Below are 14,991 nucleotides of genomic sequence, written 5' to 3'. Positions count from 1 at the left end.
TAGGGGGTTTGCAAGGCAACACAATGAACTGGATTACAGACTTCTTGAGGGACAGAGAAATGAGAACAGTAATAAAGGGAGAAAAATCAGAATGGTGTAGTTACAAGTGGAGTTCCACAGGAGACAGTTTTAGCCCCCATAATGTTTCTAGCGTATGTCAACGATATGGTGGATGAGATTGACAGTTATATAAGTCTGTTTGCAGAAATTATTGAAAAGAGTGGAGAACAATATGGATTGTGAAATATTACAGAAAGATCTAAATAAGATATATAAATGGAGTAAGAAATGGGAAATGGAATTCACTGCAAAGAAATGCAAGGTGATGGAATTAGGAAAAAGCAAAAGAAGACTGACAAGTTCCTACACCATGGGAGAAGAGGAAATTAAGAAAACCAAAGAAGAAAAAGATTTGGGAATTACAATAAGTGATAATTTATCACCCGAAAAACATCTAAACAAAATAGTTGGGGAAACCTATGAGTTACTAAGAAAGATGAAAGGGGCATTTGCTTACATAGATGAAGAGACGATGAAAAAGTTGATGGAATATGTGATTTGACCAAAACTGGAATATGCCACAATTGTTTGGTCACTCCATAATGAAAAGGAAATAAGGAAAATAGAAAGGATCCAAAGAGCTGCAACCAAATTGGTACCAAGTTTGAGAGATTTAACCTATGAAGAAAGATTAAGGAGATTGAAGCTTCCATCATTACAAGAGAGAAGAGAAAGAGGGGACCTGATTACTATATACAGAGCTTTAAAGGGTAAGGATCAAGTTGACAAAGAAGACATTTGTGTGGGACTCAAGAGATACGAGAGGACATGAAGTGAAATTGAGGAAAACAGCAAGTAGAAGAGATATTAAGAAATATCCCAAATAGAAGCATAGAAATATGGAACAACTTAAATGAAACAGTGGTACAAGCAACAAATATTCATGAATTTAAAGTTAAGCTGGATGCTTATAGATATGGAGACAGGACAACACGAGCATAGCTCTTTTCCTGTAAAACACAACTAGATAAATACAATTAGGTAAATACACACACACACACACACACACACACACACACACACACACATATATAGAAAAAAAAAATTACAGAAAGAATACCGTTGGAGAGGCGGAATTCCCTCCAATCAGCGTAACACACGGCAATGCTACAGGATGCTGCAAAAACATGGAACCGAGATTTTACCAGTTTACATGTTAACCTTATGTATCCTTCCTAAGAAACAATAAGAAAAAAAAACAAAATTGATTTAAAGCACTGCTATATACACGAAATGTAGATCACTAATATTTTGCTAATGGAAAACTATTCCAAAATTAAACAATTTCTTCTGCATATATTAACCCATGCTGCTTATGCCATATGTCATTTAATTTCAATGATCTTAAACAAAATCTCGGACCCAAAAATATGGGGACAGTCAAGAAAAGATTTAAACTACGTTACTCTCACTGCTTTCTGTAGGTACTCGATTTTCTTTTTTTTTTTAACTTCCTCCCGACATTGCTTATGAACATGTGAATAAGATGAAAATACAAGGGAATCTAACTGCAAGAGCCTAAATCAAGCTTATACCTAACAATCTCTCTCTCTCTCTCTCTCTCTCTCTCTCTCTCTCTCTCTCTCTCTCTCTCTCAACTTATAAATAAAACACCACCTATTCAACGTTTTTTTTTTCCTAATATCCTACCAAACTCCCCATTTTTGCTTTCTTTATACAACTCACTTTCTCCATAAGTCCCGTTGATACTTGAACATCATATACCGTATAATATCTAATCTAGTGAATGTGGTGTACGTGTGTTATTTGTGAATGAGGGTGATAGGTGGGTATACACAAAGGAACAGTCATATGGGTCTAATTCTTCCAAATCCCTTCTTTTATGTTATTAATTTCTTATCAGCAGTGACAGGTGTGTCGATTCCCAGTGTCATGCTGTATGTATCTGTACGCTGAGTGATTACTGAGAAAGCTGAAATAAGACGCAATTTGTCTGTTTTGAGAGAGATTGATTGACTGATGACTTTACTGTTGTAGTAATATATACAACAAATTAGAAGGTCGGGTCCTGCTGCCCTCCCTAGCCTAATCATGAGAGAGAGAGAGAGAGAGAGAGAGAGAGAGAGAGAGAGAGAGAGAGAGAGAGAGAGAATTATGACCTCGAAAAGTCGAGATATTGACATATCAGAAGACAGTCTAATCTGTGATTACCTTATTTCTGTTCAAGCTTGATATAATACAGAGAGAGAGAGAGAGAGAGAGAGAGAGAGAGAGAGAGAGAGAGAGAGAGAGAAATGCTAGTGACGTCACCATCACTTTCACTTTCTGCTCTTCTTCCTCTTCATTTTGGAGACTGGTACACTTTCAGTGAGCCTTTTCCCCAGCCTTTTGATGCTCTAGGCCAAAGCCCTTAATAATAATAATAATAATAATAATAATAATAATAATAATAATAATAATAATAATGATAATAATAATAATAATAATAATAATAATAATAATAATAATAATAATAATAATAACATTATTAATAATAATAATAATGTGAAAAAAGTTGAGCATTACAGGGCACACATTAAATTTTAGTTTGTGAAAAGAATTTAGTATAAAGAAAACCAGAGTTATTTTAAGGGAAGCTTCTCAAACACACAACACCATCCACTGTCTTGTACAATCTTTCCAAGTCACTTTTAACTTGTTTCCTGAGTGCCTGCATAACTGCTAAGGGTTTCTATAGAGGCTCTTTTGTGGGAGAAACCTATTTTCCTTTCTTTTCCACTCATCTATCTATTTTTTGTCTTGAAATGGAAGCAAAAATATGGCATGAACTAACTCTATACTGGTAAGTCCATGCTGTAGCAAAATAACACTGGATGCAATACAAAGATTACTATGTTGTGAGTAAAGTATTGGTGCGAGGAAAAGAGGAGGAGGAGGAGCTTTTGAACAATCTTATTAATAAGTAAAATAAGATAAAAAGAACAATGCTCAAATAAAAAGAAATTAACTCTGTCTTCCTTCTGCATGTATCGTCAGAAATCATAAGTTCTCATGTGGAATATTTAAAATGTTTATTGGAAGCCCATAAGTGGCGAAGCATAGGGACAATGGCACATGATGAGTGAGCCACGGCCACACCAATCATCTGGATGCTGTGGATGAGGTCCGCTGAATATAACTGAGGCTGTGTTGTGTTGCATCATGGGTGTGGTGTGTCCCCTGCGGCAGCATCCCGGCTGTGGAAAGTGTTGCGGTGCACCTGTCATGGGGAGCAAAGGGGATGGGTTCACTCATCAGTGAGAGAGAGAGAGAGAGAGAGAGAGAGAGAGAGAGAGAGAGAGAGAGAGAGAGAGAGAGAGAGAGAGAGAGAGAGAGAGAGAGAGAGAGAGAGAGAGAGAGAGAGAGAGAGAGAGAGAGAGAGAGAGAGAGAGAGAGAGAGAGAGAGAGAGAGAGAGAGAGAGAGAGAGAGAGAGAGAGAGAGAGAGAGAGAGAGAGAGAGAGAGAGAGAGAGAGAGAGAGAGAGAGAGAGAGAGAGAGAGAGAGAGAGAGAGAGAGAGAGAGAGAGAGAGAGAGAGAGAGAGAGAGAGAGAGAGAGAGAGAGAGAGAGAGAGAGAGAGAGAGAGAGAGAGAGAGAGAGAGAGAGAGAGAGAGAGAGAGAGAGAGAGAGAGAGAGAGAGAGAGAGAGAGAGAGAGAGAGAGAGAGAGAGAGAGAGAGAGAGAGAGAGAGAGAGAGAGAGAGAGAGAGAGAGAGAGAGAGAGAGAGAGAGAGAGAGAGAGAGAGAGAGAGAGAGAGAGAGAGAGAGAGAGAGAGAGAGAGAGAGAGAGAGATTAATCAATGAGCAAAACCTACATCATGGTTTAAAAACAGTGTATAATTCTCTCTGGGAAGAGGTGTAGCATAAAGATTTGCTGCGGCTGCTCCTGTTGCAAAAATCAGTCATATATATTGACTGGATTAAAAACATGAAGAAATTTATATGAAGCCAACAATAACTAACTTGAGACTGAAACCTAGGATAAAACAGCCAAGATAAACAACCTTCTGCTTGTCTGTTATTACAAGGCTTGTATGGAGTGGTGGTGGTGGTGCTGCTGTGTCTTGAGCCACTACCCACACACACACACACACACACTCACCTTCAGGGTTTGCTCTGATACAAACATGCGGGGACATCGAGGACACCGCACATAGTTAGCCCGACGGGAGTGCGTCTGCAGGTGTGATGTGAGGTAGCGGGCCTGGGCAAAGGTACGGCCACAGATGCGACAGATGTGGCCCTCTCCCTCCTTGGGCTCTGGGCTGCTTGAGCCTATCTTTGGGCTGTGCACTCTGCTGCTGCTGCTGCTGCTGCTGCTGCTGTGGTTGTACTGCATCTCCAGTCTGTTGAGGGAAGAGTACTACTTAATTTCCTCAATCACTTAATGTAGTGACACTCCCTCAAACCCATGATGCATGTCCCAACTCTGCCCAAAATACAAGTCCTGCTTCCTGCCCAGGCACAGATGGCAACCATCAGCCAAGAAAGGCACTCTGCTGGACACACACTCGCAGGACCCATGCAGCAAGATATCCCCAGCACACCCTGAGTGGGTGCACCTTACCTGCTGGAGGGTGGGTGGTGGGTGCGCATGTGTACTGTCTCCAGGTAGATGCGGCGCTTGAAGGTGGCACCACACACTTGGCACTGGTGCCTCTGTGCACTATGCTGCTCCTGAAAAGTAATAACAAATCACATTAGTATGCATGTATATATATCAAATAAAGTAAATTTACTGCTATTACCATGTCATATAAAACAGTACAAACAATAACATAATAATGCCAGTCTGTCAAGCTCCAGTTCTTTGAAACAGTACAAACAATAACATAATAATGCCAGTCTGTCAAGCTCCAGTTCTTTGAAACATTAAATTTATGTCAACATTATTATTCGGAAGCACAGAGAGTGTTACCCTGAAGTGGCGAGCATAGTCCCTCCTCCTCACAAAGCTCCTGTTGCACACTGAACAGGTGTGTGGCTTGGCACCTTCATGAGTCCTCTTGTGTTCAGTCAAGTCCCTCATGTATCTGCAAGTATGTATACAAGTATGTGTGTGGATGTATAGTGTATGGGTGTGGTGTCATCATATGGATGGCATTACACAACACCATATTCTACAACATACACAGCACCTAGCATATTACACACACACAAACACACACACACACCTGAAGGTTTTAAGGCACTGTGGACACATATGTGGACGTTCTTGGGTGTGTGTCAACATGTGTGTCTTGAGGTTGTACTTCTCAGTGAAGGCCTTGCTGCACAGGGAACAGGGGAAACGCTGGCCCTCGTGAGTCCTCTGGTGCTTCTTCAGGTGTCCTGCTGACTTGAAATTCTTGCCGCATATGTTGCACTTGTAGGGCAGAGACAAGCTCCCCTCAAGGCCTGCTGCTGCACCCTCATCTCTGTCTCTATCTCTGGCCACATCCTTCCTGATGACACACAAACAAGGAGAGATATATTTTTTTTCTCTCTCTCGTTTTCCTTCTCTCCTTTACCTATCAAGGAGGCTGGCTAAGGACACACACACACACACACACACACACTGGCAATGATAGCTAAAAAATCTGAACTATATGGCTAGAAATTAAGGATATGGGAAGATATCTGGCAAACCTTTAAGACTAAAGAAACTCAGTCTGGTATGGCAGAAGGATTTTTCTCAAAACACATTAACCAAAATCCAATCAACTTATAACTCCTCAATGTTATGTAAATTTGTATAACATGAAAATAAAAATATCATAAGAACATACCTAACCACTGCCACCTACCATCCTCATCCATAAATTCATCTAGTTATTTTTTAAAGCTCCCTAATGACCTGGTGATGATTGATAACTAATATACATTCTTGTGTAAAAGAGTAGAGGTCTCATAAGTGAGAGAAGAGCATAAATGGAAAGCTCTACACTTGCATGGAAGATGGTGCAGGAGGAAGAGCAGGAATAGATGAAGCTGGAGGAGTGGCATGACTATCAAACACTGTCTTGATCCACGTCCTTGGTGGTCGCTGCTGCATGATTTCCACGCTGACCTCCTCAAGGGAACCAAGCACTTTGGCTGCTCCACCACCACCTTCCACTTCCTCCTCCTCCTGCTGCTGCTGCTGACCAACAGAATACACATTCGTCAGATAACAATGACAGGCACAATCTATCTATCCATCAGTCCCACACAGGGTGACCCTGACAAAGAACCACATATTCATGGGTACATCTCTTAGACATAATCACAGTATATTTAACAAAGGCTGCTGAGGGATCAGTGATGTGCTCACCTGCAGGGAGACAGAATTCCCCTGTGGCTGCCCTGGACCCAGATGTGACTCCAGTGGTGCAGAACACACACCTGACTCTCCCGATGAACACTGCTCTTCTGTGGGGACAAAGGAAGGGATTGATGAGACCAAATAGGTTAAGAACTCTATTTATCAACAAAAATAACTCTACAAGGTTCCATGTGAAACTCTGGTCACCTACTGGAGGCAAGGATGGAGTGTGGCAGCTGTGCCAGGGTGAGCAGCACACTGGCCACTGATGTGCTGGAGGTGATGGTGGTGGTAGTGCCTGTGCTGGAGGTGGTGGTGGTGATGTCAGTAGTGAAGACAGTAGTGGTGGTGGTGGTGGTAGTGGTGGCGGTGGTGGTGATGTCACCAGTGAAGACAGTAGTGGTGGTGGTGGTGGTAGCTGTTTGACTCTCATCACACATCTGTAAAGAATAAACATTTAACTCTCTCTCTCTCTCTCTCTCTCTCTCTCTCTCTCTCTCTCTCTCTCTCTCTCTCTCTCTCTCTCTCTCTCTCTCTCTCTCTCTCTCTCTCTCTCTCTCTTTCTCTGTCACAGAAATGGAGGCCAGGAGAAATACTAATCCAATCCTTTACCTTGTCATATGATAGAGGTGATGGCAGCAGCAATGATGATGGTGGTGGTGAGGGGTGTGGCACAGAAGCAGTGGTGGTGGTGGCAGTGGTGGTGGTGGTGGTGGAAGTGGTGGTTGAGGGCAGCAGAGGTGTCACCACCAGCAATGAGCTGTTGTTTGAGGGAACAGAGATACTGGTGGTGATGGGAATGCCTGCCAGGAGGGTGGTGTCCAGTGTGGTGGTGGTGGTGGTGGTGGTGGTGGTAGTGATGGTGGTGGAGGGGACAGCAGGGATGGCAGGGGGTGGATACAAAAGAGGGACAGGCACAGAGCTGTCCTCCCCGGGTCCTGCATGGAAGGTGATGGTGCACAGGTCCCCGCCCTCCCCCATACTGGGTTGTGCTGCTGGGCATGAGGTGACAGGTACCAGGGAGAGAGCTGTGGGTACAATGCCACTGGTGGGACACTGCACCAGGACAGTGCCAGTATTAGGGGTTGGCTTCAGTAGTGGTGGTGGTGGTGGTGGTGGTGGTGGTGGTGGTGGTGGTGGTGGTGGTGCAGGTGGTGGTGGTTGTATACACAGTGGCACCTGCTGGGGCACATGCACCAGACACTGTGGGGCTGGCTGGGGTGCCAGGAGGAGTGGGGGTGGCAGCACACCAGTGCCTGGGGCCAGCAGGGGTGTGGTGCCTCCCTGGAGGGCAAGTAAGTGTGACCCATGAGTGGCAGACACATGTGCTGCACACTGGGCCTGGCTGCTGTAGTGCACGCCACAAACCGAACACTGGAACACCACCTGGTGATGGCTACCACCACCACCACCACCACCACTTGCAGGCTGGTGCCGTGCTGCTGCCCCACACAGCCCACACTGCTCTTGGGACTGAGCCACACTACCCCCACACTTCACACAAGATACCCTGTCTACCTCAGCTTCCTGGACCTCCACTCCAGCCAGGAGCAGTGGTTGGCCAGCTCCCTGGGAAGAGTCCTGAACCACCAGGGTGCCAGGGGGGAGGGTGGGATCCTGTAGGGAAGGGCTGTGGACAGTGGTGCCCCTTAACAGGTTATTGGTGGTGGCCAACACCTGTTCCACCTTGCGCCGCTCCGCCTCACTCACAGTCTCCACAGCCTGCCGCGCCGCCTCACTCATGCCAGCCATCCCGCCCTCAGGCACCACATACACCTGTGCAGGAACAGCAGAATGCCTTTCATGCGTGCTGCCCGAGGAACATTATGGTTATTCCCACAAGTCTAGTTACATAAATTAAATGATTAACCATCACACTGACCAGTGTCAACAAGCATCTGTCAGATATTTTTGCTGGATGAGTTGTAAATTACATAAATACACACACACACACACACACACACACACACACACACACACACACATTACTTCATGTCTTGTCTTCTTGGTGGAAGCATCCAGGCGCTTGAAGGACAAATTGTGTTTTTTATGCAGGTGTTTGCGTAGATCCTGTGAGTAGGAATAACTCTGGGCACACACTCCACACACCTGCAATGCACATCTTTCTTCAGTACAACCACTACTCCAAGCTGTCCTCAGTCTCCCATGCTTACTGTTCCTGTGAAAGTATTATCTCCTATCCTGCTTGACATACAAAATCATCAGCTAGTTATCAAATGTTTACCCTAAGAAGAAAAATTTGTTTTGGTTTTTCTATCACCTACTCTTAATTTCTGACTATGCTGCTTGACATATAAAATCATCAGTTATTTATCCAAATGCTCTCTCAAAGAAAAATCTTGTTCCTGTTTTTCTACTAGGTATAAATCTTCCATCTTGTAGGGGTGTAGTTATAAGTAAGTGATCTGCACTCATTCCCAATGTGTTTAGTACTCTTCCTTCATCTCAACAGAACTGTTGAAAATCTACTAGTTATCAGTATTTTATGTCAGCATATCACAGAACTAAAGAATGAGGTAAAACACTATATACATTGGAAGTGTGTGCTCAACTTCTGACCAAATGTGCACCATCTCACCCACTAATAACCAATATGGAAAGAGGAAAAAAAAAAAAAAAAAAAAGTGAGCCAGAGCTTTAGATAAAAAAGCTATGGGCACAGTTGTAGGGACGTAGTACAGGGCCACTCAAAGGCACACTAACAACACAGGGAAGATAATGTGGACATGATGCAGTGAGAAAAATTACTATCACAAAGAGAGGAAAGCAGCAGCAGCCATATTGCATATAAAAATATATATATACATACATACATACATATACCAAAGCTGTCTCTCCCAAATATGATGATAGCCAAGACAAGGCACACAACTTTAGCTCCTTGGTTCCCAATGGAGAAGAGAAAGTACTCTTGCCCTCACTTTACGGCAATCAGCTAAACAGCTTGGACACTTGATAAATAAATAAAAAATTAGAAAAAAGCTGGAGGAAATTGTGTGGTCAAGATGTGCTGGGGAGCAGAAACCACCTTACAAAAATGTAAATAAATAAATAAATAAATAAATAAATAAATAAATAAATGAATAAATAAATAATAATAATAATAATAATAATAATAATAATAATAATAATAATAATAATAATAATAATAATAATAATAATAAAAAGCTTGAGGAAATGGTGTAGACAAGATGTGCCAGGGAGCAGGACCCACAAAGAAAAATAATATATATATATATATATATATATATATATATATATATATATATATATATATATATATATATATATATATATATATATATATATATATATATATATATATATATATATATATTATTAATAAAAAAGGTAGAAGAAATGGTGTGGGCAAACTGTGGCTGGGAGCAGGAACCCAAGATGGACACACCCATCGCTTGAGGTGGTGGTGGACCAGGAGACAATGACGCAGCAGGTTCGTCTTGTCCCCAAAGGTGCGGCCACACTGCATACATGCCTCCCGCTGCTCACTGTGCGTCGTGCGGTGGTGAACCTTGCATTGCTGCCACCAGAAAATACAAATTTAAGAACATAAGGAAAGCTGCAAGGAACCAGACAGTCTATACATGGCAGATCCTGGGTAAAATGTACATACTCATGTTCATCATCCCTAGTTATGAATTTATCTATTTATCTATATACAAGGCTGGCAATCCTACAAAGGGTGGCCCAAACAAAGCACCATGCACTCATACATGCATCATTCACACTCTTAGCCGTGACAGCCCCCAGTGGAAAAGGAATATATCATGGAGCATCCTACTACACCCTATGAGCTTAGGCATAGCACAGCTGGCAACGTACATACATAGCAAGGCCCGGTAGCATACACTGGTTTACCCCTCCCCTTCATAATGGAACAGTTTCCTTTCTAATCTTTTACTGTTGGCTACAAACCTGCAGGCGCTTGAAACACTTGCCACAAGTCTCGCACACATACGGCCTCTCCCCAGTGTGGATCCTGAGATGCACCTTGAGATGGCTCTTGTAGGCAAACTTCTGCACACAGTGAGGGCATGGCAGCCTATAGGAAGAACAGCAGTGTGAGGTAACAGGCTGCAAGGTGGACAGCCTTAGCCTGTGTGCCATCATATACTCAAGAGAGCAATGGATTTGAAGACAGTTGAAAGGAAACTAGAGGGAAGATCAATGAAGACCTGGAGATGGTGTGTAGAAAAGACATGAATAGAATAAACATCAAAGACACTCATAAGCATATGCATGTCAATGTGGGGACAAAGATAGAGAAGGAGAGCTGAGGTGGCATTCCTATGTATGTAGAGAGGAGGGTGCTTGAGATGAGCCCATCAAGCAGGAGGAAGAAAGACCTAAATAGTAAAGTTTTATTGATGCACTGAAGGAAGGTAAGTAGGTGATGAATGTATGTAGGGAGAAGGATGCTGGAAATGAACCCATCAGGCAGGAGGAGGAGAGAAAAGTCAAAGAGTAAAGGTCCATGGATGTACCGAAGGAAGGCATGCAAGTGACAATTGTAATAGAAGAAGATGCAGATAACAGAGTGAGATGGAGACTGACAAGCTATTTTGGCAACCCCCACACAGATGAGAAATAAAGAGCAGGAATGTTGGTGAGAAAGCTTGGCATTGATCTCAATGTTGGCAGTAATGGAGGCAGAGGGCATACGTGAGAAAGCTTGGCACTGACCTAGCCTTATGAGTTGGGTCGTGGGTGCGGGTGTGGGTGGCCAAGCGGTGGGCAGAGTCAAACGGGTCACCGCATACATCACACACAAACTTGTTGCCTTGGTGAGTTGTCATATGGTGCTGCAGTGTGCCAGGGTTGGTGAAAGTCTTGTGGCACTCCTGGCAACTCCAGTGTGGCTCACTGTCGCTGTGGGTCAGCTGGTGTCTGGAGAAGAGGGACAGATGGTGCCACACTGTCGCGCTGCCATGTTGCCTTGCACGTCATTCACATTCTAAGCCCTGTCCACCCCCAGTGGAAAGGGAGTCTCATGGACCACCCTACTACATCCCACAAAATTAAGCATAGCACCACTGGCCACATACTTCTATAACAAGGCCTGACAACATAGACTGGTTTGCCCTTGTCGGTTCATAATGAGATATATATCCTACACCAGTATTCAAAATAATGATAAATTACAGCAGTAGCAACACAACAGTCAAGGCTGACTATAAAATTTACTCAGGCATTGCTGATCGTCTTGGCCTGAATACTACATTTACTTTTTTCTCTTTTGGTCATGAGAGTTAGTGTTACACATAAGAAGGACAAGACTTACGACTGAAGGCGAGTCTTAGAGGCAAACCTGCGGTCACACATGCCACACTGAAGGTGCTTGGACTCATGGTGGATCTGTGGAAAGGTTGAATTGACAGTATCTTAGTACAATGCCTCAAGAATAGCATTCAAACAGGCTCTTTTCTTATATTTATAACCCTTGGGCAGTCTCCTTTACACTCACAGAAAAGAAAAGATATGTATACACTCACGATTTGGTGAAATTACAAGATGAGAAGTACCATATAATAAACTTAAAAGAGGGTGCAGAGAGGGAAATAAAATGCTGCTGAGTCTATAACAGTGCACAGAAGAAGACATAATTAATGAATAAAATAAGGTTAAGATAGATTTTTGGGGACTGTATGTGATAGATCTAACAATCTATCTGCGTGTTCAGCCTCACCTTGTGCACCCTGGCCAAGTGCTCCAGCAGGTGTGCCCGTGTCCTCACTCTGCGCTGGCACACCTCACACTGGTGCCGGCCCTGTGCTCGGCTATGGCTGGAGCGGTGCCTGCTGAGTGCTGACTCTGAACCACATACCTTGCCACACTCCAGACACTGCAGCTGACCCTGTGCTGTGGATGCCAACAATACACTCAGCATTAAATGAACACCACCACCACTACCACCACCACCACCAACCCACCACCACCACCACCACCACTACCACTGCCACCACCATCACCACCACCACTACATCATCAGTTTTCACAAAGACTCTAATGAAAATCAAAGAAATTCTTTCCCATATGTAAATGTTCATCTTCATTCAGTCTCTCTTATCTGTTTATATGGAAGCTTAGTGTTTTAATTGGCATACTTGGTTTACTGATTTGAGTATTCTCCATAAAGGATTTTTTATTTAGAGAATAAATTAATGTAAAAATGATGAGTTAAAGAAAGGTAAAACAGCTACCTATATACAATAAATATAAATATTCCTTTATGAGCCTATGATAAAATTATTTTGTGAAATCCATCACAATTAAAAAATACCACAAATAAAAACTGTATCTCCATGATATTTTGATGCCACACATCTCTGAGGAAGCCTGTGAAGGAAAGTATGAGTGTGTGTCAGTGAGCCCACCTGTGCGGCTCTGAGTGGTGTCCAGCTGGGTGGTGTGTACCATCATGTGTCGCTTGAGCTGCTTCACACTCTGGAAAGTCTTGTCACACCTGAAGCAGCTCACTCTCTGCCGGAGGAAAGGTGTGCCTCTGTCACTCCTAACCTACGGCACTCTTATCATTAGGATGATGATGACGATGATTACAGGAAAACCAGAGCAGGCCTGAGTGAGTCATAAGACAAACAACTGTGAGGCAAGGAGGAGGCTGGGGTGGTGACAACTTACCTGTGTGTGCTGGGCCTTGTGAGTGGCCAGATCATCAGGCGAAGGCAGGTAGGTGTTGCACAGGCCACAGCGGTGCAGGGCTGGCCCCTCACAGCCAACCTTTAACAGCAGTTTCTCTGGACTATCCTCATCCTCCTGCTGTTCCTCTTCCACTTGCACTACAGCCTCCAAAACTCCATTCACCACATCCTCCACTTCATCCAAGCAAAGGCTGTCATGACCTTGGTGGGATGCCACAGGTACCTTAAGTGGGGACACTGATCCTTCAAGGGAGCCTGGTAAACCTTTAAGTAAGTCTTGTGGCTCCTCAGGGGAGGAAGACTTCTGCTCCTGGACATTAGAACTGAAGTAACAAGCCAGCAGGCGGTCTAGAAGGCGGTCACTGGCATCATGCTGGGCAGCAAAGGTGTCATGGTGATGATAGTGATGATCGTGCAAGTGTACCAACATCCAGCTCTCATCCTGTGCCTTGTAGTGGCAGCCTGGCTCAGGGCACTGCTGCACTGAGTGCCGACTCATGTGCACCTGAAGAGTGCTGCACTGTCTGAAGCGGCAGCCACACACAGGACAGGTGTGGGGCAGCAACTTGGGCAGGTGGTGCTGCTGCACATGCAACACCAGCTGCTGCTGACTGGGGAACTTAAGGGGACAGGCAGGGCACAGCAGGGTGGCAGGATGCTTGCGCATGTGTGCCCTGCACTCAGCCCGTGTGGCCAGCTGAGCACCGCACACCACACAAGCTGCTGCTGGATCCTTGATGTTGTGCTGCAGGCGTAAGTGCCACTCCAGCTGGCCCTCGCTCCAGCACTCTTGCAGGCACACCAGACACTGCAACACAAGGCACTATCATATAAAGTGGGGCAGTTGTGCACTTTTTTAGTTTTTTTTATAAAAAAAGTTTGATAATAAAAAAGTGAAAAATGTTTTTATAGCTTATCATTAGGGATGTTTATTAAACATTCATGTGCCTGATAGAAAAATATTTATTATGCTGTGCACTTACCTCAGGCACCATGTTGTTTTTTGCCAATCTGAGTACAGTAAAGCGTATTTGAACAGTTTTAAGCGGGCATCATGTTGTTTTTGCCAATCTGAGCAACTAAAGCCTATTTGAACAGTTTTATGCATAATTTTTACATACTTGCACACACAAAAAACTTTAATCTACGTGTTAAGTATTACCTAAATAACATTAAGGGCCTTCTGAACATGAAAAATACCTTGCGTCTCTTACATTCAACTAACTCATGATCATATCACTCAATTCTGAAATCTTAAAGCAAAGTTAAAAAAAAAAAAAGAAAAAGAAAAAAAAAAGGGGGTTTGGGCAAAATTTTACCAATAGCTACACCTCAGCAGGGGAAATGACATTTTTTTTTTGAAGTAATAAAATTCACCACCTAACATGCTACAATTGTGCCTCAAATATTTAATTGACAGTTCACTTCTTCTTTTCCCCAAGTATTTTTCCAGCATCATGATAAGCTGAATTGGCTCTTTTGCCAGGAAACCTCACAATAACATATGACCCCTCCTCTACTTCCTTGGTCTTGATCTCTTCATCTTCTCCGTCATCTCTTGCCTCCTCTTTTGGTTCTTCCCGTGATCCTTCCTCCTTCTTATTATACTCTTGAGGAATCTGTCATTTCTTCATCACCTAATGATAGATTCTTTTCCAGATTACTGTCAAGGTCAAAATCTTGCATGACTCTCAGCTTCCTTTTGGCACTGGTTTTATTGATTAGCTGGCCAGAAGGACCTGCTGCAATTTCCCTGAAATGTTCTTGCCAGGAGACAAGTGGATTTTCCTGCCATGCCACTAAGACTTGCTGGCAGATGCTGCCTTCATTCCTTGAAGCTTTCCCAAAAGTAAAGGGCTTACTAGGTTATGTGCTGATTGAGGGATGTCTGCCTGTCACTTTACTGAGCATTTTTTGGTGGTCAAGTGGGTAGAGGCCAGTTGTTCTAAAA

At 43.5% G+C, this 14,991-nt stretch overlaps 1 protein-coding gene across 2 annotated transcripts in view; it reads right to left on the bottom strand.

Annotated features, from left to right (window-relative positions):
* Window positions 1–3,075: 3,075 nt before the first annotated feature.
* Window positions 3,076–14,991, bottom strand: part of LOC135096002 (zinc finger protein 236-like) — a 14,203-nt gene continuing 2,287 nt past the window's right edge. The window contains exons 2-17 of one of the 2 annotated variants that reach the window (XM_063997177.1): window positions 13,021–13,848; window positions 12,756–12,861; window positions 12,068–12,240; window positions 11,663–11,736; window positions 11,065–11,268; window positions 10,297–10,423; window positions 9,770–9,901; window positions 8,329–8,448; window positions 6,952–8,115; window positions 6,551–6,779; window positions 6,349–6,446; window positions 5,983–6,177; window positions 5,231–5,496; window positions 4,975–5,089; window positions 4,159–4,733; window positions 3,076–3,280 (exon numbers count right to left, since the gene is read on the bottom strand). In XM_063997177.1, coding sequence (XP_063853247.1) covers window positions 4,620–4,733; window positions 4,975–5,089; window positions 5,231–5,496; window positions 5,983–6,177; window positions 6,349–6,446; window positions 6,551–6,779; window positions 6,952–8,115; window positions 8,329–8,448; window positions 9,770–9,901; window positions 10,297–10,423; window positions 11,065–11,268; window positions 11,663–11,736; window positions 12,068–12,240; window positions 12,756–12,861; window positions 13,021–13,848 — 3,945 coding nt within the window. In that variant the 3' untranslated portion in view covers window positions 3,076–3,280; window positions 4,159–4,619. The remainder of the gene's footprint in view (window positions 3,281–4,158; window positions 4,734–4,974; window positions 5,090–5,230; window positions 5,497–5,982; window positions 6,178–6,348; window positions 6,447–6,550; window positions 6,780–6,951; window positions 8,116–8,328; window positions 8,449–9,769; window positions 9,902–10,296; window positions 10,424–11,064; window positions 11,269–11,662; window positions 11,737–12,067; window positions 12,241–12,755; window positions 12,862–13,020; window positions 13,849–14,991) is intronic. The other variant, XM_063997186.1, reaches the window with a different exon arrangement.

Source organism: Scylla paramamosain, chromosome 3 (genome assembly GCF_035594125.1).
Source record: "Scylla paramamosain isolate STU-SP2022 chromosome 3, ASM3559412v1, whole genome shotgun sequence".
NCBI lineage: Eukaryota > Metazoa > Arthropoda > Malacostraca > Decapoda > Portunidae > Scylla > Scylla paramamosain.
The sequence above is the reverse complement of the archived record's forward strand: the minus strand, read 5'-3'. Positions and strand labels throughout refer to the sequence as shown.